Source organism: Magallana gigas, chromosome 3 (assembly GCF_963853765.1).
Source record: "Magallana gigas chromosome 3, xbMagGiga1.1, whole genome shotgun sequence".
Taxonomy (NCBI): Eukaryota; Metazoa; Mollusca; class Bivalvia; order Ostreida; family Ostreidae; genus Magallana; species Magallana gigas.
The window spans coordinates 42,157,235-42,183,708 of record NC_088855.1 but is presented as its reverse complement, the minus strand read 5'-3'; the positions used below and the strand labels follow the sequence as shown (position 1 = coordinate 42,183,708).

Here is a 26,474-nt window from a genome sequence, read left to right as displayed (position 1 = left end):
CGCGGCATTATTTTAGATGCGGTGGAGTTGGGGGTCACCTGTATTATTTCAGGGCAAAATCGTGCATGGTATCCAGTGGGCAAAGCCTTTGAAAGCTCTCGATTTTTGGGGATTGTAGGGTAAAACGAAATCATGAAATTAGCATCGAGAAAGGTATTCTTGTTAATATTCATGTTCAATTAATGCATTATTTTGAAGAAGTCTTTGGAAAAATGCAAATAATTAAGGAGTTTAAGTTATGTTTGTTAGTTAAGTTTGTTTAGTTGTTTTCTTTATTACCATTTGCAAAATTTATAACTTTGTAAACTTCATCGTTTAAGTATGAAACCGATTTGGAATTTAATATTTTTTTTAGATTTAAACATTGCAAAACTTTTTACATTTTAAAACGGTGATATTTTTTAACACTCTCATCAACAATGAAATTGCAAACTATCTGATACCACCTAAAGGCTATCTTCTAATCTTTGATGTCGGATCGCTATTTCAAAGCACAAACCAGGCATGCACGTAATAAATTTACGAAGGATATACGATGTTTTAGACCTATCATTCAGCATGCATCTGTCAGTCAGTAAGTCAGTTCTCTTTGGGGTCGGGTTGGTGGGGTTTTTTTTTAGTAAGCGCAACTCTTCTTTAACCGCTGCAAGGAATTTCAAGAAATTTTGTAAAGAATGATAAGAACGTGGTCTTTTTTTTTTTTTTTTGAAACTCATGATTAATTATCATTAATGAAAATGTAGACTTTTGTTGACAAGCATGGATGTAACATACATGAACTCACGCCTCTTTAATGTTGGTGTGAAATAAATGCACAGCTCAATACAAAGCAAAAATTAAAATGACAAAAATAATGAAACAAGAAAATTAAGTAAATCTGGAAATTTTCGGTCGATTGGAGACACCCGAGGAGTTCCGTTTGATTTTAACCATGACGTCACAATAATAGCTACGTCACCTATTGTGATATCACAGTTGGTGAATAACTAACAACACCGTTGACAAATTCATATCCCTGCTGAAAAACAATTAATCATCATGATTGTCACAATGCATCTTGTGTATTTGTCTGTCCAGTGGACTTACAGATGGGTATCCTCCAAAATCCAAGGTATTTCTAACATCACCAGTAAACTAAACTAAGATATTGTAAACCATACATAGCTATATTGTTTTTATAATATGATACTTTTGTTAAGATGTATATTTTGGGAAAGAGTAAATATGTTTTGATTAGTGATTACGAATCTCATGCTGTAACAAAGGGGACAATTATAGGGTAGAAGGCAAAGCTTTATCATATTGGGATCTTTTGGTCAAGTGTCGAGTATAGGCTCTTGATGGCTTATCAAAAGTTACTTTGGGTTTTTCTAAGCTTATTTGTTTAATTTTTCATGTTTAAAGCTATAACATTGATAAACAGGAATTGTCTTAATAAACAAAAACTACGTAGAAGTAAACAAAAATATGCAAACTATCCATGGTCCAAATGACAAGTCCAGAAATAGTGTATTCAGCATGATAAAAGAAATTTGTATTCATTTCATGACTTGGTAATCGTTGTAGCCAAAGATGACAACTCTACCGTGGACACTGCACCTGCAGTCACCCAGAGGAGCCGTGCTGCATCCCAGGGTCTACCCCGGACAGCAAACCCCTCCCCTACCTACTGCGGACTTCGTCGAGGATTCTTGTTGTAAAAGGGAAACAGAATAATTCATCTCATTGTCTCTTTCAATCACGACATTGCTTCAAATTCGTAGGAATATGATCATGTTTTGTCTTCATTTGCTAATTTGTTGAACACATTTCTAACACTGAATAGTGCCTGATTAACCATCTACTGTAAACGATGTCCCGGGGATGGGGGGGGGGGGGGGGGTGAGTGTTAGATTGCTGCTGGATCGTGTGTTCTGAATATCTGTTGTATTCGTCTTGTGCCATCATACAACGAAACGATCCATTCATCCAGTGACGAGAGGAGAGAGGAACACCAGCCCAAAATGTTAATGTCCGAGTCCAAACACTCAATCGATGTCTCTCCGATTGATTTGATATATGACCGAATTTTGATGCATTCGGTCGGAATCAGCAACGTAGTATCTTCGCGTTCTCTAAAACGCACAATACAAGCGATGGGGGATACAACAGGAATTGCAACACTGTGGACTTAAGCATATACTGTATCCAACAAGATGAAGTCAGCCAAGGGGAATTGGAATTTCCTCTCCTCGTTTAACATTTTCTTTTTCCTTGCCAGTCCCTCATATCCTTCTCTGCAGCGGCACCCCTCCCCGCCCCCCCCCCCCCAACCCCAATATCTCCCGAATGATGTGAATACCAGAAATCACATGATCATGACCTTAAAAACCTTTCTAATATATATAAATTTTATATCAATATGTTTAATATAATAAAGCCAGTCACAGAGTTCTTTGAATTTAGTTTTGTTGATGGTGAATTTTTTCCCGTGTTTTTACATGCGTGTTCTTGTCTCAAATAATATACTTGTACACATATTTTTTCACTATCTCATTACAAGTAATTCTTTTTCATAAGATTTGTTTTATCTTTCAATTTTCAGTTGAGGCTTTTTTCATTATTTTAATGACCACCTCCTGTTTTCATTATACAAAAACACACACCTTTCCTGAATGCTTTTGCTAACGATATGAAACTTACTAAAAACTCGTTTGACAACTGAATACTAGCTCTGCAATAAGAGGTGTAAAGTGTCAAATAAACTGGGAAACCAATCGCACACTTAATTGGTCACCCTGAGCACTGTATGGTTGAAGATAGTGCATTCAAAAGTTATGATGTCTTCTCGAGTCATAATAAAACAGTTCAGTACATGCAAATTGTATTTATTGTACACCATACATCTTAATTTGAAATATCACAACCAATGATAAATTATGCAAAATAGAAAAAAAAAATTCAAAATGAATTTAAAATAATCTGGAATGCTTCTGATAGTCAAATTTGCACTTCAGCAAAACTGGCCTTTAAAAAAAAATCAAAACACAAAGTTGTGGGTAGAAAAACTCTCTTCTAAGGAAACTTCTGAAATTGCAATCTAAAGAAAATGTCATCTTCTAGAAGTAATTTGCATCACTGTGCTCTCTACTTTCTACTCAGTAAAAAAATATTTGATCATTTTAATAAGTTTCTAAGAAAAAAAGATGAAAATGGCAAAAATTCAAATATACAGATGATGAAGTCCGCATTCAACAGAATGTTGTACAATTGAAAGTCACAATACAAATTGATCTCCAAATCAATATGGTAAAGAAAGAAATAACAGGTTTTGTTTTATGGAAGACAGTTGCTGTATTCAATATGAGTGTATAAATTGTTAATTTTTTTTTTACTTTCTAAAATAATTTGATTAATCATCAATACCCAATCAAGATATAAGAACATTATTCAGACATATTTGACAAAAAAAGATACATTTGTTATAACAATACATGATAAGTAAATGTTGCGTTATTCTATATATATTTTTTTTACTTCACAAATCATTTTTCTCTTCTTAGTGTGTAGTACAAATAGATACCATTATTCAACAGGTGTCAAGAGAGCACAAAATAACAATACATGTTAACGTAACAAAAAATCCAGCACTGCTGACTGACAAGAAATGAATCCATTGCACTTTGGGCTACTTCCACACATAAAAACAAAAAAGACTCCACATCACAAGTTTCAGGCAATCTCAGCACAAAAGGAATGACATTGTGTGACAGAGGAAGAAGTACATGAAATGACCTACGCTAAACATGATGTTCTATAAACTTGTTTTGAAAATCAGATCTTTTCTATCTATTTTTTTTCACAATCTTTCTTCCCATCATGATATGTTTTTGGTCACTTGGAAATATCCAACCAATTCTCCAATGTTCTTCTAAGGAAAAAAATTGCAAAATAATAAAACTACCCCACAAAAACCATGTTTTTCAAGCTAGTTAATGTACAAATAACTGGTAAACTTCTCTTCGTTGTACAACAATGCCTCTCAAAGACAAGAGTCACAAGACATAGCTTAATACCGATGCCTCTCAAAGACATAGCTAAATACAGTCACAAAATACTTGACAGTTCTTATGGACTAAGACAGAATCACAAAAACTTAAATATACACACGTATTTGTTTGCCCCTTAAATAACATATACATGTAGAACACAATAATGCAAAAAAAAAATGCCCCCTTCCGACCAGAACACCCCCCCCCCAAAAAAAAAAAATCACAAAAGTTTCTCCATAACTGTACAATAAAGTTAATATTAGTACATTGTACAGACAGTTCTTTGAGTTAAATTTTGAAAATGTTCAAAAAATGTCGCCATTAACAGTACATATATCACAAATTGATTAGCATCCTGTGCACACAGTTAAAGGTAAAAAAAAATCTCCAATGACCTCACTTCTTTGGTCATTTACTAATACCATTCACCAACAGTTTGAGGTACAAGTATGCGATTGTCTGGTTCTCCTGGCTCCGGTACACAGCTCCTGTCCGTTAGGTTTGTGCCACTAAAGTGTTGGTTTGTTGTTTGTGTGGGTGTGACTATGGGTGACTAAGTGTCAGTTTATTGTTTGTATGGGTGTGACCAAGGATCAGACTATACACAATCCTCCATCGACATCAGCAGAGGATTGACGTATTCAAAGCCATCAAACTCAGACTGCTCAATTTTGTCAATCACTTTCCTATAAAAAGAAAATGCAGAAGATGTTAACAATCAAATCTAGTGTTTAATATAATAACTCTAATCTCCACTTAAAATATCCCCCCTCATGTTCAAAATAATGCCCCTTCTCCCAATTTACAACAAAGAAAATTAAATCAAACACAGAAATACAAGTAGAAATTCATATCAATGCTTTTTTTGGTTTGTCAATTTTTGAAAATATTTTGCCATAATAGAAGCTCTAATGCATCACAGATGCCTATATATGTGAAAATGAGAAGAGCTTAAAACAAGAACTATGTAAAAAACAAACAAAAGATAACAAAAGAGAAGCAACATACGGGTCATCAGGGGTCAGCTGTACTGGTTCATCAGTGAAAGCAGGGTCAAAGTGCTCAAGGTCACGATCTGACTTGAGGCTGGGTTTATACGGCGGGGTCACCAACTTTTGTTCCAGCACATCCCACTGAATGGCGCGGAAGAAGGGGTGAGATTGAATGTCATTAAACCCAGAGTCGTGATGGCATCCAAGTCTCTCCGAAGGATTCTGTAAGGTTAAGTAAAGGGTATCGGTATTTTTTTCTAATTCAAAAATCTTGTAATGATAGGTCATTGTCATTTTTGTAGAGTTAACAAATATTTCTAAAAAGGGTACAGCAAAACAGTTATTATGAATATCCATGCAAAATTCATACAAAAATTTATTTAAAATTAATGTATATAATGAATATAGTTATAATGAGTTTACTGCTCAGATAAGTATATATTTCATCCAAAATAAAAATTTGAACAGATGCTCTTGTAAAACATATTTCCTTAATTTTCTATAAAGGTATGACAACTAATAATGTAATGAGGATTTTTTTTTTGCTCTTTAGCATTCCTTTAAAATGATCATCTTTTCCTGTGTCCAACAAAAATTACTTTATGATAATTTATTTTCTTCTGCATAAAATTGTCATTTCTTTTTTTTCTTCTTTAAAACAGAGAAGCTTAAAACCATAGTACAAAGGAGAATACAAGTAATTCCTGTGTTTCTACGGTCACACTGACACAGGACAGAGTACCTTGTTGAGGAATCCTTTGAGGATGGAAGCAGCCTTCACTGAAAGCGACCGGGGTATTCTAATAGTTTTCTCCAAGATGACTGAAAAAAAAGACAAAAAATTTAAAAAATGACAAACTTTTATGATGCTACTTTTGTTAACTGCTGTAACTGCAACACTTTTTAAGTGATTTATTGTTAGAGTGGTTATTCAGTGGTGTAAATATCATAGATATTTTTATTCCACTTTCTATGTTTTCACGGAACCATGTTTGTTGGTTATTATGCTAATAAATGTTAACTACATGTATTATAAATAAAAACTTAACAAACTCAAAGAGCCACATTGACAATCAACGGTTTTCCTGCTTAACACACTAAATTAAAGCTTGCAAAAAATACAGGCTTATAATGTTACAATAAGAACTTACTTTGGAATAAGTAGTCCTCTGAGTTTTGGTCTGGGTTTTCTGCTCCACCGACCACATCGAATGGTGACCGACCTGCCAGCATCTCAAACATGAGCACCCCTAGCGCCCACCAGTCCACGCTGAAATCTGTGTCAAGCACAAAGTCACAGTCAATCAAATGCAGGTCTTATTTAAGTTAAAATTAACTACAGTGTTTGCACATTTCTCACAATGCATAAATGTGTTTTTGATTTCTTCATGAAAAGTTGATTTAATTTGATCATAAGTCCTCAATACAATATAAATGAAAAATATAAATTTAGTACTACATCTACTTGAATTATAGTTTTATATTTCAATACAAATGCAAACATTCTCATAAAAGCTAAAAATCAATATTACAATGTACATATGAAACCTCATACACTGTATTACAAAGATTTACATAGAACTGTCTTATCAATGAATATTATATTAAGTAAAACAGTAGCATATGCTTCGTTCATATTATCAAAATGATGAGTTCTGTTCAATGTGCAAAGGTTGCATATTGGACATTTATTTGTAATATCATATTTTGATGCAAGTTAGTACATGTACTGCCATATTTAGCAGCAATTCATTAACTCCAATAAATTTCAAAATCCAATATGAATTTGAGCTGACTTTTATTAACAGATTAAACAGCAATGTATATTAGCCATTGGTATTGAAAATAAATGGGAATTTCCATTCATTTGACTATACCTTGAGTAATTTTGCATTGCAATATGCAATCATATGAATGAAGCCTAAAACCATATAAAATAACATTTGGAAATGTGGACTAGCTACTATATTGGGTGATTGCATCCTTCTGTGAAATGGCGATGAAAATAAATCACTGGGGTACTGAGGTGTTCAATATTTTATCTTCAATAGGTTGTGCAATTCGAGGCAAAGTAGCACAATGCATCGGTGAGCAAATTCAATCAAATCAATCAATACTCTAAGTTATAACATATCTTTATACAAATATGAAGCAATGAACTTTAGTTACTATCTGTATATCAAAATAAAATACAAAGATCTACAATAAATTTAACATTATTCAATACATTTACTTTTCTAAAATTCATTCATAAAGAGGAGGCGATTCTCTACAGAGGAACAAATAACATAGAACACAAACATTCTACTGAACATTACACTACATGTACTCATTCCATGACCCCTGACCCATGCATCACAACACTTAGTGATAAATGCCCATGCTTTTCTTGCTTTTCCAATACTTAGCTCAGAAATAGTGTTAATATAATGGTTAAAGAAATTTCCCAAAATGACCACCCAATTTATTTTAGAAAGTTGTTCATAAACATTTAAATGTATATCCATGCCAGTTTTTAGTTAAAACAATTATCCATACATATATATAAAATATATGTATATAATGTCATTTGGAATTATCTATTAGTGGTTAATAATAATAAAAATACCCCATTATTCTGATACATTAAATAATATTCATATGAAATAAATCCTAGAATATGGATATTTCTTCCATCTTTACATTTTCCATAATACTGCATGCCTGACTTGTACTGGGGTATGGTTCAAACTCGATGCCACAAGCAGTGCAATGACCCAGATCATTCTTCAAGTTTCAACCAGAATGTTATTAGTGTATCTTTTCTTTTGTTTAAATAAATCCAATGCCTGTTAATTCTAGCTGGGATCTATAAATTAACAGGATCTGAAACTATTACAAGTGCCATGATATTTTGAGGTACATGAATTGGTTTAATTCAATATCAAATGTCTATTTCATTTTCATTTTCAAATAGGAATGTCCTTGATTTTATAAATTTTGAAAATTGATGGAAAAAGGAAAAAGCTTAGTTTGATCTCTCTATATGCTTAATCCTCTTTTACTGTAAATGAATAAGAATATTGTTAAAGTAAATGTATAAGTAAAGATCACTATTTTCACTTGAATAATGATCTGGTTCTAATTCATGACCAAAGCACGGAGTTTTCTTAACAATACCATAGTCCTCTCCACGGAGAACCTCGGGGGCGATATAATTGGGAGTTCCACAAAACGTATTGGTTTTGTCTCCACTCCATAGCCCTTCCTGTTAAGGTGAGAAAACACATTACAAAAAGCAAGAAAAGAGGAAAAATCCAGAAGGTGCCCCATGGGGGAAAACTTGAAACTAAACTACCATAATAACAAAACCATATTTCAAAACTGCAAACATTATCGCAATACTGCTTTCTTTTCAGTTTGTTTGTTTTGAAATATGTTTCAATACTACATGATAGTTATTCATTTCCCCTCAATGGGCCCCTGGATTGTTGTTAGATGTTAGTAAAAAGCTTACCATAATCCTCCCCTCGGAGGATTTCTGGGGCTATATAATTAGGGGTTCCACAAAATGTACTGGTGGTGTCTCCAGCCCACAGGCCCTCCTATGGGAACAGGCAGAAAAAAGCCATATTAATCACCCCCTACCACTATATCCAGTAGGAAGGACCCAGGAGTTGTCCCCCTTTACCAGGGGAGAGAACTGACCCAAGCCCAGACCTACAGGGCACTAAGCCAACACAGAACATACCATAGTCATGTCCTTGTAAAATTTCTGGAGCTATATAATTAGGCGTCCCACAAAATGTTGATGTTGTGTCACCTGGTCGCAATCCGTCCTTTATTTATCATGAAATATACAACACACAGTGTACATGTTAAGCTCCCCCCAACAAATTACCTTAACCTTCCACCCTTGGGTCAAAATCTCTAAAAGTACATGTACTTTAAACCAACACTAGTTTATCGTCCAAATCATGTTTTAAAAAAAAATGACATGAAAATGTCAGTTTCTAAAGAAAATAAACCATCATGGTATTGAATTGGATACATATTAGCTTGTCCATGTAATTTTTTATCCATTATATAAGATATTCATAAAGCTTTTTTGTATATTTTGGTTCTATAAATTGACAAGTTCTTTCAAAAGTTTTTGATGTAGGTTATTTTCACACACATTTAGCACTGACCCTGTAAAGAAGAGATTTCATGACAAAACAAAGAAATCATTCTTTAAATTACATAATAAAAGACTTCAAATTAAATTACCACATCATATCAGCCTGATCAATAAAACTTTAATACATGAAACATGATACCCCTAGAATTGAGGACCCCAGATTTCTACACCTGGCCACCGGTTTCTTACCTTACACATGCCGTAGTCAGTCAGTTTGATGTGACCTTCGTGGTCCAGTAGCACATTGTCCAGTTTCAGATCTCTGTACACAATGCCTGTGAACAAAACACAAAAACAACTTCATAAACTCTGTTGCATGTAACTGAAACAGAAAGAAACTAGTGGGTATTGTTTTTTTTACAAAAAAACACGTCTCCCCTTCTCCCCAAGGATTGTAATATGGGGCAAATTTAACAATTGAAAAAGAATAATGTCAGCTATATGTTACCCAGACCCATCTTTTTCTTAATTTGACCTTGAGTAAAACATGGTCAAGGTCATATATAAATCAAAAGTACACCTAAGTGTATTATTATTGTTCTTTGTTTAAAGTTTGAAGTCCTTCTGTCAAAGTATATTCAGGAGTTGAACAATGAAGTTTTTTTCTAATTTGACCTTGAAATAAAAAATTTAAAGGTCAAGGTCAAAAATTTGGGTAAGGTTCAACTAGGTTATATACCATCTATCCATGATACAAGTGAAAAGTCTGTATGTTAAAGGAGTCTTGTGTTATGGTCCGGACAATATTTTTTATGAAAAGCTTGACCTTGAAGAACAAAATAGGTCAAGGTCAAATCTTTTGGTGGCTTGCCCTCCTTCTCAATACCATCTTCCTATGTTCCAAGTTTGAAGTTTTAATGTCAAAGGGTATTAAAGTTATGACCCAGACAACATTTTAATATTTTTTCTTTTTTCTTAATTGACCTTGAGTAAAACAAGGTCAAGGTTAAATATTATTCAAGAGTACACCTAAGTGTATTATTATTGTTCTTTGTTTAAAGTTTTAAGTCCTCCTGTCAAAGTATATTCAGGAGTTGAACAATGAAGGTTTTTCTAATATGACCTTGAAATAAAAATTCTAGGTCAAGGTCAAATTTTTTTGTAAGGTTTAACTAGGTTATATACCATCTATCTATGATACAAGGTTTAAGTCTGTATGTTAAAGGAGTCTTGTGTTATGGTCCAGACAATATTTTTTTATGAAAAACTTGACCTTGAACAACAAAATAGGTCAAGGTCAAAACTTTTGGTGGCGTGCACTCCTTCTCAATACCATCTACCTATGCTCTAAGTTTGAAGTCTTAATGTCAAAGGGTATAAAAGTTATGACCCAGACAACATTTTATTATTTTTTTCTTAATTTGACCTTGAGTAAAACAAGGTCAAGGTCAAATATTATTCAATAGTACACCTAAGTGTATTATTATTGTTCTTTGTTTAAAGTTCGAAGTCCTTATGTCAAAGTATATTCAGGAGTTGAACAATGAAGTTTTTTCTAAAATGACCTTGAAATAAAAATTCTAGGTCAAGGTCAAAAATTTTGGTAAGGTACAACTAGGTTATATACTATCTATCTATGATACAAGTTTAAAGTCTGTATGTTAAAGGATTCTTGTGTTATGGTCCAGACAATATTTTTTATGAAAAGCTTGACCTTGAAGAACAAAATAGGTCAAGGTCAAAACTTTTGGTGGCGTGCACTCCTTCTCAATATCATCTACCTATGTTCCAAGTTTGAAGTCTTAATGTCAAAGGGTATTTAAGTTACGGCTTGGACAAATTTGGATGAAGAAGAATAAGAATAAGAAGAATAAGAAGAATAAGAAGAACTAGAGCAAAGCTCGTTGCAAAGCAACGAGTGGGTTTTCCGCTAATGTCGAAAGCAACGCTAGAAGTACGTCTAAGAAGCAGAGTTCTTAATCTAGTAACAAAGAAACCTAAGTACAAAAAGATAAAAAAAAAATCGAATGATTCTTGGTACAACTTAACATGTTTCCGAATGTTTTTAAGTACGACTTAACCAAAAACCCTTAACCATTTCAAGAACGACTTAACAAAAAAAACCAATGTGTTTAAGTACGACTTAACAAATTTGACTTCATTTTAGGTACAAGTTTACTTTACCTTGAACTAACATCTTTTTTCTTAACCCAGAATGCAAAATTAAAATTTATGTAAAAAATCAATTTTGTTTAAAACATAATTCTGAGCAACTTTTCCTCTTCACTGCTTTTCAAAAGGTTGACCTTTCGTACTGTGTGCTCGTTGCGTCATTAATTGTCAGAAACTTGTCGATGTTAAGTTTACTTTACTGTACTTCTGTGAATATTTTCTATGTAAAATTACTATGAACCAGACAACATTGAAATGGTGAACATTTCAAAGGGCCCCGCTTATGTTATTTCAGAGAATTCTGCTTTGACCTTGACCTATAACTTGAAATTTTTCCAGCTGGCATAGAACTTTTAATTCAATTTCATTCCCCCTAACATACATGCATTTTTGTTCAATCTGACCAAGATTAAGCATATTTGGAAAATAATCTACTATTTAAAACTAATTTTAAAAAGATCTGCTATGACCTTCACATTGACAGACTTGGTTCAAGGTCACTGCACGCCATTAACCAATAAACTCTGTAAAGGTAAAATATTAGCCAAATAGGGGCTAAAAGGAGAGTATATCTATGCTCTTAAAATATGGATTTTTGTGTGATCTGATATGACCTTGACTCTTCATCTACAAATATCATTCGAGGTCATTGCATATATTTTGAACAAAGGCATCATGTGGGTAAAGTATGAGGCTGAATGGAGCAAAGGGAGAGAAGATATACTCCGGACAAGGATTTTTAAAAATATAATTCTGATATGACCTTCACAGTTTCTTTTCACTGAAAATAGGTTCAAGGTCACTACACACCCTTTCACCCTTTACTCAAAAGCTCTGCTTATGTGAAGTCTGAGCCAAATAGGGGTTAGTAGAAATTATATATGCTCTCAAAAAAGGATTTTTGCATGATCCGATATGATCTTCACCCGTTACCTAGAAATTTCATGCAAGGTCACTGCACATCGTTTAACCATAGAGACACTCTGTGAGTATTAGCCAGATTGGACCAAAGGGAAAAAAGATATGCCCCAGACAAGGATTTTATATATATAATTCTGCTATGACCTTAACCTTATACCTAAAAACATGGTTCAAGGTCACTGCACATCCTTCAACCAAAGGAACCCTGTGGATGAGGTATGAGCCAGATTGGGCCAAGGGGAGAGAAGCTATGCTCCTGTCAAGCCATCTCGGATGGACAGACCGACAAATTGATCACTAGAAGGCCCCCGCATAAACAAGCCTTTTTATCTAAAATAGTATCCATGCTATCTGCCCATGGTGAATAGTCATCAAAACCATTCATTAGCAGAATTTGATTTCCCTCCTTTTTAAGGTGGTATGGGACATCTGTCGATATTAATGTGGATTAAAGTACTATATAATTGAAAACTTTTCACCGGTTTAGAATTTTCAAATTTTTCAATATTCAACCAAAAAATAGCTTTTAAAAATATTTGAAAAGGTAAAAATTGTAAAAACCCCAGCGGGATTCGAACTCATGACTTACAGGTTCCTAGTAAACCCTCTAACCCACTGTGCTAAGGAGTTAGGTGACCATTTTTGAGAAGAAACTACATGTACTTATATAATTACACTTTATTTTATTGTTTATTTCGATAAACAATACGTCACAACATGGAAGTGTCCCATATCACCTTAAACTCGGAACACCTCTGACCTAATAAGATCGCCGCATTAAATACAAAGTTTGATTTAACTCTAATTTGTTTATCATCAAGAAATTCTGCATCGTTGACAAATAAAGTTTTCTTCTGTATAATGAAATACCAATTAACTGACTATTCGGACAATAGCAAGTTTATTGTCCCATTCAACAGCTACTATTTCCCTTGGCTTTGCCTCATTAAATATTTGCTGATTTGGGGGACAATAAACTTGCTATTGTCCTCATACCCAGTAAATACTAAATAGGCATATAATATCCCATCCACCTACATTTCATGTTATATAACCTCCCGTTTGTAACCTTCAATTTCACTGTAAAGTCAACATATCTGTCATAGCCGCAAGTTTCACAATTTATTTCTGCTTCTCATGTACTTAAAATTAGGGGCCTTAATATTGCTTACCAATTCCAACAAAAGACATCCCTCTAACTATTGGTAATCATTAAAATTCATTTCATGAATCTACGCGACAATGATAAACCTTCAAGTACAGTCACTCTCAATTTTACAAAAATATTGACGGTACTTTATCCGAAACTGTTCCTTGTATCTTTTAACTTAGTACACTAACATTTTTATGAAAAGACGGTTTGTCTTAGAATAAGAAAGCTAATGCAATTCTGAGAAAAAGAATACCACATATTGCCAATTCCATTGAGGTTTAATAAAAATATGGCCATTTAAGTGAACCCACCATTTCCAATTTCCTTTAGTAAACACAGATTTACAGGGTTCTCCATAGTAAAACATCTTTATCTGACCTTTTAGAGGTCAACTTTTGTTCAACCACCTTTAAAAAGAAACCTTATTCAATACAACATATGCCTTCATGATATAATCATCATAAATGCTTCACATCACTTAGAAATACCCTTACATGTATACCCCCCACCCCCCAATCTTTTGATTTTCATAAAAAGTCATGGTTTGAAATGTTTTACCTAATTTTATGAAACATGTGGCAATTTCCTTGAGTCATTTCTCACACATATTTGAAAACAATCATCAATGATTCTAAAATGTGATCTTCATTTGTTTATTGTATGATTTGTACCATTTTAATTAACAAATAGACAGCTGTCCTGCTTGTGATTTCTTGTTTTCATGAAAAAAGTAAGCTAACAATCATATTTAGTGAATATCTAATCTATTCTGATTTCTAGTCTTCTTCTAACCATGCTAAAACAGTAAGTTACAACCTACAAGTTAGACATCTGCCTTAAATTAGAATTAAATTCAAACACACCCAGGTAGCCGGAGACAGAGTTGATTTCAATGAAAAATGTTCAAATTTGACATGTTTTTCTACTTTTTTATGCATATATACCTTAGAAAGGTAGAAATAGGTTGTTTCTTGTTCATTTCAAAAGTAATTATCATAGCAGATGTTATTTCAAAGTCAAATGTACATTTACATATCCTACATGTAATCTTAATGCAGACAATTAAATAGGGGGGGGGGGTTTCAATTATGTAAACACATCTAAATATCTTTATGAAATAAAAAATAAAGGAAACATAATTGTATACTTTTATTGAAAAACAAAATTTCACAGCAATTATGAATTTCTTTAAACAGCCTTAATTTTGTTTTCATAATTTCTTATCAAACACAAACCACAACATGGCATGATGCTTTCTTCAAGTTCCATTATTGTTCATGCATTATCGGATTTAATTTGAATTACCAGTAAATAGTCTGTAGAACACAAGGAATATGCATGTGGATAGAGGTGACAGGTTAATCTCAGGAGCTGACCCACAAGAATCAACAGGTACCGGTAAAAGCCATGTGGTAACAAGAGTCTGTTTTGAGCTGAAATAAATAAAAAAAATAATTAGCTGTGTTTACATACATGTACTAGTAATAGCTGTGTTTACATTAACATATGCATAGTATTTCTGTAAAAAATACACTGACCATGCAGTGTAATAAGTATGACATATCCCAATACATGACATAACATTTAGGCAGTACAAGATCAAAAATTTGCATATCAAGTCATAATATAATATTAAAAAATTTTCATAGGTATAAACACTTATCAAATTGAGAAAGAGAGAGAGTTTGAGAGAGAGAGAGTTTATTACCATACTTGTAGTGCAACAGTCAATATTTCAATTCGTAAATTACAAACGAATATTACCCACCGAACAGCGTCAAAGTACATGTACTGGTATTAGCTTCTGGTATACCATTTTTTATCAATTCTACTGTGTATTTTTTGTTTGCAAATAAATTTAGCGAGGGTTTTTGTTTATTTTCTTATAAATTACATGTTTTAAAAACAATACTACGTGTAATAAGCATAAAACATGTATGAGTAAACTTAATGAAGAATTTTTAATAGATTATTTTTCAAAGGATGTGGTACATTACATGTATGTCAATCTTTATAAAACTAGCGTATATTTCGTGCGCCATAAATTGCAAGTTTTTTGTAAATATCATTTACTTGCATGATAGGTATATATGGTCTAACCAAAATTTTCTTCATAAAGCTACAGCTGTATGTACCACATATATGTTTTGTCACAAGTATACATTTTTAAAAAAAATACCCAAATTCCAACAGTTTAAATAAACTCAACTCATTCTCTGATAAGTTCATTGTGTTTTGTGCGTGCATATCTTATTTGTCTGCTGCAACAGCAGCCAATCAGCTGTAAGCTGAATCCACAAAAGGGAAGTTTGTGTTTTAGGAGCGGGTAAATTGTTTATGCGACACTGTCAAGAAAACCACACCAAATAATAACAAGAAACATAAATATTCACTTAAATGTATTCTGTTGTAAAGTAAAGGATTTTAACACTTAATATTGCATCTTGCAAAACATGTGATGACCTTAATCATCTGTCATATATCTGATATACATGCATGTATATGTAAAAGATGGGAGAAATAATGACGGAACAAAGTGGGATTCGAACCAGGCCCTCTGAATCTCTAGTCAAGTGCTCTACCAACTGAGCTACATGTATCTGGCACTGGTATTCAAACCAGTCTGACCGTCACATTCCTCCCCCTTAAATGATCTTCACCCTCGAAGATCATCCCTGGCAGGATCGAGTTAACCTGTTAGTTCCAGGGGTTGGTCACAACACCAATATTGTAACAGGATGGGAGAAATAATGAAGGGATTTGAACCTGGGCCCCCTGAATCTCTAGTCAGGTGCTCTACCAACTGAGCTATCTGGCACTGGTATTCAAACCGGTCTGATCGTCACATATATAAAGAATTATTTTAAACAAAAATAACACTCGCAACCTTCAGTTTTTGTCTGTAATTAATCAATATTGGCGTGCGATCAGTTCTCGCCGAGTACCATTTCTCACCAGTGCATTGTTACGTCATTTTATCAACACATAAAATTATATACGAAAATATGATGTAACAGTGCACCAGCGAGAAATGGTCCTCGGAGAGAACTGCTCGCACGCCAGTACTGCCAGTAGTCAGATTAAAAAAAGAGAATAAAAAATTACATTTAAAACATTAACAAGGACAATTTAAGTACACATCATAACTGCTAAACAAGAAAAATTATGTGAACTGGTAGAATGGTAGGCATAGTTCTAACTTGTAACCTACATGTACAAGTACATGTACCGGGTACCCGTTGGTCTGCTATACCTCTTTAATGATACAATGATCGGCATCATAAAGATATTAAAGTCATGTTTTAACTCTGAAGTCTGAAGTATACAATTTTATTTACTTGAAGTTATGTCTACAGGGTATTCATGACTACATTTGGAGTCCTCTGCACAAGAATATATGATATGTTTCTAATTAGACCCTGCTTTGAATTTTGAGTTGAAAATTCACAATCTGTTATTTTTTTAAATAGATAAATTCAGTTACCCTTTCCAGTCCCCCATGAACCTCGAGCGAGTCTAAACACCCATGAAACATGTAAAAATTACACGTTAGTAAACAAACACCCACACCATAACAAAAACATCTAACAGTGTGCACGTACTTACATGTACATCTATACTATATACTAAATTTTAACCAGTTAACAAGAAACTTTAAAAGGAGTAAAAGCCTCACCTTCTTCAGTAACATCCACATAAATCACACACTTTAATGTCCATCTTTTCTCCTTTATTACTCGTAGCTTATCAACGGCTGATCGTCGACAGAAGTGTGGCTGTCAGAATTTCCTCGTAAACGATTCACACGAGAACATATCCCTCCTTATACAAATATGTAGTATTGTTCCCTGTGCATGTTCATATGTTTCACAGTAACTTGAAAATGCATGTGTACACCGAAAGAATACACAACTTCTCTTCTGCATTACGGCTCTCTCTTTTCTACAATGCCGTTCGTTACTGTTTACATTCGGCGCGCGCGCGGGGGGGTCACAAACAGGGGCGCCCCGACAAATAGTTGCACATAGAACGTTTAAATAATGTGTGTTCATTGAATTCATAAATGATATAGATGAAAAAAAAATGAAATTGAATCACAACAATTTATCTAAGACGCAACACAACGTAATGCAGTAAATGCCTGGGCCTTAATGTGGCATTTGTTCGCTTGTGTGTCTATGTAGACATATTAACTCGTTCATGTACGATTCTCACATATTTGTTTTATGAAATTTGAAAAAAAAATATAGGACAGAACTTGTTTAATTTGATACCAAATGACATTATTTAATATATTAACAATAACTAAATTAATTTTTTTTCATAAAATGATAACGATTTTTGCTATCAGAAAAATACGTGTATGAGCTGCTGACCTCTAATTATAGGGGCCAGCCCTTTTTTCTTAATTTTAAATGAAAGCTCTCGTTATTCTAAACAACTTTTGTTCTATATGTATTAACAAAATATTTTTAGTTTAAAGGTTATAATACAAAAAGCAACAAAATTTCAGCCCCGAAAAAATCTTAAACTTTGGCGACAAATAGCTCAAAAACTAACAAAGAAATTACCAAAATTTTCATGCCAGCAAAATTATAAAATGTTACCAACAATTTCGCCAAATTTCATGCATCTATCATCTGTAGTTCCCGAGATCAACTCTGGACAAAAGACCCCCCAATTTTCAATTAAAGGGCAATAACTCATAACCGGAAGTGAATTTTAAAAATTTGAAAAAAACGTCTAGAGATATTAATATCATCTACATACCCTGAAAGTTTCATAGCAATCAGACAAAAAATGTTCGAGAAATCTCGTGCACAAAATTTGCGGGAAAAAAAAAAAATAATAATAAGAAACAGTAGAATAACAGAAGGGTTTTCCGTTGAAAAACGGAAAACCCTAATAAGAAAGTCGACAAAAACAATATGTCTCCCCTTTGAAAGGGGAGACATAATTATATCTTTTTACAATTTGCTATCTTTGGGTCTCATGTGCCGGCAGGCATTAAGAGGTAAGCTGAGTTGAGGTAATTTGCTATCTAACTTTGTAAAACACAACTCTAACACTCAATCATTGAAAAGATGCAAAAACCTCTTTCATGGAGGAAATTGAGAGCCAGGCAGATTTCGGCCGAGTAGAAGCGAGCATGCTCCTCATGTAACTTCCTCTGTCTCTGCATGTGAAACATCAAGTCTCCTCCACTCACAAACTCGATCACAAAGAACAGTCTGGAAAAAGAAGCCATAAATGTAACAATTACTGAACACAGACAGTTACACACCATCAAAAAACATGCATGGTCACATACATGTATATTGTGCATATCATAAATGGGGGGGGGGGGGGGGGGGGGGGGCTGTTCTTGCAGTAGAGATATCATTATAGTTATGAGATGTGAAAAGTCTACAATCTGAAGTGTTCTTTCATATTAAGTACAATTCCAGCTTGAGTTTAAACTATTTTTAAAAGTACCTGCTGGGGGTCTGGAAACAAGAATGAAGCCCCACAAGGAAGGGGTAGTTGGTGGCTGTCTCAAACACGTGCTTCTCTGTCTGCACCCAGTCTATATCCTAAAATAAACAAAAGTCTCCATTAAATAAAACTAAGAACTGCACACAATTATGACCCCATTGTTAGAGCTGTTAGCTCCGAGTCCTACCTCATCCTCATTTACAAGCTCCTTTTTGATGACCTTCATTGCGTAGACTCGTTTGGTACGTTTCTGTTCCACCATCAGGACTTTGGCGTAGCTCCCGCGACCTATGACCCGCAGCAGTTCAAACTGATCCAATGTCACCTGTTGAGAGTCTGTTCCATTGGATGTCTGAAATGCAGGAATTGTTGTATTTTAAAGCAAAATACGTCATCAATTACTGTTAAGGCTGGGCAATCAAGTCTCAGATTTTTTAAAACACAGTGTATTGAAACAACGACTCTTGTTGACATCATGTATGAAATGTTACGTTTCTTGATTTAAGCATTAGATGGATTCATTGTAGATTAAAGTAGATAAAGTTAAAAGTGTACTAAGTACAGGACATTTTGTAATAGGCCTATAATTGATTTTTCTGTATTAAAGTTATTTTTCTAAAACATCTTAAAAAAACCAAATCAAAATTCTAGAGAGAGGTGTACTTGTTCAAGGAAGTGCTGCATAAAATCACTTATATACAGTGCAATTCAACTTTCATCAAACTTCTTCTTCTATCATATTGTGTTGTTTTGACTGTGGGACATTAATCAATGGTTACACAGGATAATATTGAATATATCTCCAGCCAATATCCGTTTTCTGATTAACATGTGAGCACCTAAAACAGGTAAAGCAGTGATGCATGACAATGGAATGATGGACATCCAGGGTTTGCTTTGTATATGGAAATTCTTACATGAATGCATTTTAACATATATTCTTTACATTGAGGTTTTCTATATGCTGGGTATTTTTTTTTAATTAATGATCATCTTCAGAAACCCACAATCAGTCATGCATATCCCCACTGAAAAAAAATTCTCAGTTTTATGAATGATTCCTGCCCTATTTTACCGGTAGTTGACTCCTTCCCAATTTTGTGAGAAAAATTTAACCAATTAAGCATTCTCATAATCACTAACATAATCTTTTAACATGATATTCATTTTCATACCTCTTGAATCATAATAAGATTCCCCTACTCTATGTGGACTGAGAGTTACTCAGTAATGAATACTTATGAAACCAAGGAAAGTTCACTAAGTTGGTCCATGGTCAGCAAGCAATCAAAAGAATGATCAAGGGTTTCCACAAGGATTTGTATAGATATTTAGCAAATAGTTTATAAAGAGGAGGGATTCAATATTTGTGCAAAAAGTTCTGCATGAAAAGAAAACATGCTTTGCTTTTAAATTATTGCATGGATTAAGGAATCTATCATGATTTTATTTCTAATTTCTGAAGCTGTTGTTGTTATGAATCAGAGTAAATTTGACAGAAATTTGGGAGTTTTGACTGAAAAAAAAAACTATAACTTTTTATTTCATATGACAACTTGAATTTTCACAATTAAAATGTGCATTTAGACATTTTAATCCTTACAGTTACATTCTTGGTGTTTATATATTGAATGCACATGTAAAATGAATTTAAAATGAAAAACACAATTGCAAACACATTTCACACAGATCCAGAGAAAAACTTAGGCATTGAACAGAAATCAATTTCTATGCATTAACTCCAGGTTGTGCAGTAATCAATTTAAAATAAAAAATTCTATTTTAAAATAAAAACAATAGAGACAAGAAACAAAAATAAAGTGATGATATTTAGCACAATGGAGATTTTTTTTAATATAAAAGCAAAAAAAATCATTAACACTGCAGTACATTAAATATTGAATAGAAATGTGAATGTTTAAAGGAAATTGAAGTCAAGCAACAGATATGATATTTTCTGGATCGACACAGAGCATAGGATGCAATTGCCACTGTAGCATCAATATCACTTTTTAGAACAGCTAGTTTTACCTGAACCGCTGGTTGGGCCTGATTGTGGATGAAAAATAACACACACACATTACACTACCTTACACACATACATTAAATCAAGTACAGCATACCGACATAAAAAGTAAATACATGTACTGAGGTTAATTTTTAACATTAGTTCAATGTCATTTCAACAGATATTTCAACAAACTAAAATGAAGACGTTTAACCTAGGAGTGATTCACAAAGTGAAGATTTAGAGTGTCGATAAGTCCAATCCTTTAGGGTAGAAATTAAAATTTACAGAAGGTAGAGAAGAAAATATGTCATTAAAGAATAACCTAAGAAATGAACCACATTTCTAAGACTGAAAAAAAAGCTGAGAGTAGATGCGATCAGACAACAGAATTACAACATTTTTTAGCACAAAATCTATGTGTTTGTGGCACTTTTGTTTTCTTCAGTCACTAAAGCTCTTTGTTTTTCTCAGTCTCTGAAGCTCTTGGGAGTGGAATCAACACAGTGTAATGAAGTGTGTACAGAAAAGACAGCTGTATAAATACAATGACTAAGAGCGCACTGAACTTAACATAAGTCAGAAAGAAATTTTGCATACAGAAATGTACTATACAACTAGTATTTCATAATTTGGTTTACTCTTCAAAAATAGTATAAATTCAGATTAAGTGTATGTTAATTTCTAACCAAAGATTCTCTCATTGATAAAAATAATGAATTGAAATCTATTCCATCAGTCATTTAATAATTGATTCTTTCTTAACCTTTAAGCAACTTAAACTACTTCAAATACCAAAATTTCTTTCCAGCAAGTTTCCAAATTCCTGGTATATTACAATTGTTTCCTTGTTGAGTTCCTTTAATTTTTTTTATATAACCCTAATACGCCGGCCCTATTAACATCCTAAAAATGTTTTTCTTCTTAATTTCCCTCTAGGAAGTTGGAGCAACTGGGGTTTGTTTCCATTAAAGCACAGATATACATTTCCACATTCCAAAATAGATAACAACTAGTGATGAAATATGCAAGATATTGAAAACCTTCCATGCACTTCTGGTACAGATAAAACAGAATAAAACTAATGGGCATGGGGAAAAAGTAAGTATCCTATAAAAATATCAACTGATTCTTATGAGATAAAATAATGGAAATTGCCACTTAATAACAAAGTACTTGAATGGCTGTAAATACATGTACATCCAAATTGCATGACTTTTCAAATTTCCCATGCATTATAGCACACACAACAGAATTCTTAAAGACAAGCACATAGCGTAAACCGGTAAATTTTATAAGATCTGGCAAAACCATTGCAAATCGGTCCATTTTCTGAAGCATCATAAATGGCATAGCTCTTCTTGACTTTACACACATGACATACAGTGACAGACTAAAATCTATAATGCTCAATATCAGTTTCCATTCATTCCGACAACATACACCAGAGGGAATACAAATGTCTGTCTTTACCTCAGTGTCAACTTCACTCTCCTCAGTCAACTGTGGGTCAATAAATGCTCATGTACAATAAATGTTTATCAAAGTATCAGGGAAACGCTCACAATAGGGCAGTTTGTCTGCAGCCTTGTTCTTCGAGAAATCTTTACAATTACATATAAATATGGCAGATTACAGGATAATGCATGCTTCCTTGTAGTTTTGATGTTCATGAAGATATTCCATCTATTTAAAAGACCCTATATCTCTTATTAAGTTAAAAATAAAAATAAACAACTTAATGTAAGTTTCTTCTGCTAAATATAGGTTTTATCATATGATTTTTATCTAGTATTTTTCATATCAAAATAATAAATACCTCTTTTCCTCCTATTTCTATTGAGGTTCCATTCTCTGAAACTGTAAACAGAATGAATCTTTTGCTACATTGCTCATTTTAGATATCTGTAATCTGTAATCTGGTAACTTCAAAATGTCAGATGAAAATTAACATAGAGAAAATCAATCTACAGCATTGATATATAAAATGTATGTTTTGGACACAAATTTATACATACATTTTGGGTGTCCATTGGATTCCTTTAAGGACATGTCCCTCAGATCTGGTATTGACTGTTTTACATCATCTCTAGGCTCTGGCTTAGCTCCAGTCTGAAAGTTGTATTAAAGACAAATATATACAGCATCTTCTGCTACAAAAATACACATAGTACACGTCTATGAGCCAAACTGTCAAAAAAAGGACAGTAATTTCATTGCTTTTATCTGTTTTATATTGTATTGAAGTGTCACATGGGTTGTAAGGATCTTACAATGACTGGGGCTCCACAGACCACTTTCAGGAATTTGTGACACCTCTTGTGGACAGCAATTTTACACTGAATACACTTGAATCCCTGTCGACCGAGACCCCAGATTCTGTCTGAGCAGAAGGAGCAGAAAGCTTTCTGCAAAAGAACAAAGTACTTTGTCGTACAACCATGTCAATAGTAAATATCTTTTAATCATGGCAGACTTAAATGAGGCAACGAGTCCTTTTCAACCGTTGTAGTAACTGAACATGAGCCAGTATTTACCTTTGAGAAACGTTTGGCTTGAAAGAGGTGTCCATTGATCCTGTACAACTTTCTCCATCTTCTTGCACCTTTTCTGTACATGTTACCTACAGATATAAGAAACCAATCAGTGTACATAACATGTACAGATCCACTGGAACATGCATGTACACTAGATCTCATGAAATCCAGCCTTACGATCTTCTCCTCGACAAGGCATTCCAGGACGCTCTGGCACATTTGGAAAAACTGAAAGAAAGAAACAAATAGTGTTTAGAATCTAAGTCTATGTCAAGGTTTTCACACCTTTGTATATAAACACGGCACCAGAATACCGTTACCAGCTGGTTATTTCAACAAACAGGAAATTAATTGTAAAAAAAACAAAGCATTTGAAATACACATAGGCTGAACAAAAAAGTTGACAGATGTAAATACTAAACATACCATGGAGAGCCAGTTCGGAGTCTTTGTTCAGATCATACAGACGAATGGCCTCGTTCAGCTCTGTCTGGGACGATATCGTGCAGGGGTCACCTGTATCAGAAAATGGCCTCACATTCATAAAGCAGGATTTAATTGTCATATAGATTAGGATTCTTAAGACACACCAAATATTTTTAAAACATTGAACGTCAAACTTTTTTTCCTCTGAAATTGACAAACCTTCCTCATCAAGCCACTTGACCGTGAAAAGCTGTTGATCATCAAATTTACAAATGTCCTTTATCTCAGAGCAGAAATCTTCATAGGATATTTCTGGACCTATGCTTGTTATGAGTATGTCCCTACAAACATCATCATGAATTTGTTTATAATTTATACTGAAAAATAAATTCCTATTTGCATAAATATTTACACATTTTCGTTCATTTTTTTAAACCATTTAAAATAATACAAGCCATTACAAGGGACCCTGCAATTACTTCATTTACATTATCTATAGTACGAAAACTTCATTCAATAAAAATATTGAACCTAGATCACAGCAATGAATATGTACGACAAGAATTTAGACATAAATACACAGTGTAAATCTTTTTTTTATTTGACAAGCAGAAAAAAATCCAAGTTGAGATAAAAATGAGTGAAAAAAAAGAGAGAAATTACATAAGTAATTGCCATTTTGCAGCAGTTGCTCACAAAATTTCACCAAAAAAATTACCTGTTAATTTTGAAACATAAGGTTTGAAAGTCTCAGTAAATATTTGATTTACACAGAAAAGATTTAACTCAAAGAAAATACTTTTGCATAGTGAACCTGACAATAATTTAATAATCCAGACAGCACCAAATTTTGTCCTACAGCACTAAAATAGGTCTGAGCACTTACCCATTGTACCCCACCTTCATCCGCACTGCATCATGATCCTCTGTCTCTTGTATTGGCATTTTGGCAAGATGTTTGTCTGCGAAATGATGATGAAGAAATAATGTTGCAGCAAGGGAAAGGAGCAGTATTGATTTTTATTACTTAAGAGAACTAGTGAGGGTAGTTAAATGAAATGGCCCTGAAAACCTGTTATGTAGAAGGCACAAACTTAATTATAAGCTACACTTCTGACAAAAAATTTGCTGACACAGCATATTGTGCAGCTGTCATACTGTTGCTAGAATCTCTATGGAATTAATAGGTCATGCTGGATAAACCACAAGAATTTCTCTATTTTTTGCATCTAAATCATAACTTCATTATTCATGTACATTTTATGCATCCATGTGTGTAAAACTTTAATGTAAAGGATTTCAAAAATATCAACTGAACACATGAATATTTTATGAATAATCTTTTAGTTTTCCATATATTTGTACATTCTTTTGTTAATAAGATGTTAAAATAGGCTTGTTGAACATGTCTTTTGTCTCCCAACTACCAGGTATAAGTAAAGCTGCAAAGCATGCTTTTGAATTTGAATATTGTGTTTTGAATTGTTCTTGTAGAATATCATTAAACCATTTGATCTCAAAATGAACATTATAATATACACAGATGTATATACTTTTTAAGGTAGCAAATTCATGGAACATTGTATAGTTATTTAGCCAACCAAACCTTTAGGCTTACAATAACAAACTCCCAAAATATCATGCAAACAATCATCAAGTGTGCATTTGGTCAAGTTATATTTCTAAGAAACTACTAATCATAAGACTATAAACATACATATTATTACAAACTAATTGAAACTTCAGCCTCTATGTTATTTCCACAAGGTTGAATAATTATGCAAATTTATAATCAAGGTACGAATAATTATTAAGCATTTAACCAAGAGTTTATTCTATTTCTACCTATGTTTATATACAATAAGACATAATGTGGCACAGTTTATGTGTGTATTATTTCTTGATCAATAAAAACTAAAGCTATATAAGCATTGAGAGCATGAACTCCATGGAAATGCACGTACTAACCCCCCCCCCCCCCCCCCAAAAAAAAAGGTTGTAGGTACCAACCCTCATGTACTAGTATATATGAAAAATTGGCTGTTCCTTCTGTTTAACATGATAATGAGTTACATATTTTTGTCACATTCTAGGATAACTGATTAACAGATGTATATCTTTAATATAAAGATTAAAATGCTTTTTTGGTGCTTTTTAAAAAAAACAACAAGGATTCAGGGATTCTTTTACAAATCACAAATACACCTGAAAGAATTTCAATACACAAATGTTCTACCACACCCTAGTACCCTGTACCTTCATATACTTTAACTACTAAGTTGAGTCATGCTACTTAAGTAATAGACAATCAAAATCAATAACACAATTAAAAGGATCGATTTAATTAATGATTTGGCTTTTTACCTAATTTTTGGTTTAGTTTTGTTGAACCAAATTTTTTCATGTTCAACATGACAATATAATCAAAACAGATTCATTGCTACCTTTGTAACTTTCGGCTTGTTTTAACCCAATATGTCTTGTTTAAATAAAGATATACACTTAAAGCATAACTTTTTAACAACATACTTATATATCGAAGCTAAATAGGTCAAGTAATGAGCCCGATTCACACCACAATCCTCACTGCTTACTCAGTTCCTCCATGTTTACAATCTAAACCGGAAATCACGTGACTTATACTTATGACAATGCAAAAG

The 26,474-nt window shown here is 33.3% G+C and overlaps 1 protein-coding gene and 2 long non-coding RNA genes across 8 annotated transcripts; 2 read left to right on the top strand and 1 right to left on the bottom strand.

The window, feature by feature from the left end:
- The first annotated feature begins 779 nt into the window (after positions 1 to 779).
- Positions 780 to 2,433, top strand: LOC136273384 (uncharacterized). Its single transcript, XR_010711584.1, has 2 exons — positions 780 to 1,111; positions 1,567 to 2,433. It is a non-coding gene; the product is annotated as an uncharacterized lncRNA (long non-coding RNA).
- A 418-nt stretch (positions 2,434 to 2,851) lies between these two features.
- Positions 2,852 to 26,474, bottom strand: LOC105334479 (protein kinase C iota type). 6 transcript variants are annotated; one of them, XM_066079836.1, is made up of 20 exons: positions 26,344 to 26,474; positions 24,701 to 24,776; positions 24,034 to 24,155; positions 23,815 to 23,904; positions 23,566 to 23,616; positions 23,389 to 23,474; positions 23,125 to 23,259; positions 22,870 to 22,963; positions 22,671 to 22,711; positions 22,325 to 22,354; positions 20,875 to 20,892; positions 19,031 to 19,195; positions 18,844 to 18,941; positions 18,463 to 18,599; positions 9,372 to 9,457; positions 8,754 to 8,841; positions 6,175 to 6,300; positions 5,766 to 5,845; positions 5,040 to 5,245; positions 2,852 to 4,717 (listed from the first exon to the last, which is right to left on the bottom strand). In XM_066079836.1, the coding sequence occupies exons 2-20, from the start codon at positions 24,757 to 24,759 to the stop codon at positions 4,630 to 4,632; spliced, it is 1,800 nt and encodes a 599-aa protein (XP_065935908.1). In that variant the 5' UTR covers positions 24,760 to 24,776; positions 26,344 to 26,474; the 3' UTR covers positions 2,852 to 4,629. The 6 variants fall into 6 exon arrangements, with proteins under 6 accessions (XP_065935908.1, XP_065935907.1, XP_011436253.3 ...); XM_066079835.1 differs by lacking the exon at positions 8,754 to 8,841 and adding an exon at positions 8,520 to 8,607; XM_011437951.4 differs by lacking the exon at positions 8,754 to 8,841 and adding an exon at positions 8,183 to 8,270.
- Positions 19,429 to 23,235, top strand: LOC136273981 (uncharacterized). Its single transcript, XR_010712224.1, has 3 exons — positions 19,429 to 19,691; positions 21,791 to 21,952; positions 23,099 to 23,235. It is a non-coding gene; the product is annotated as an uncharacterized lncRNA (long non-coding RNA).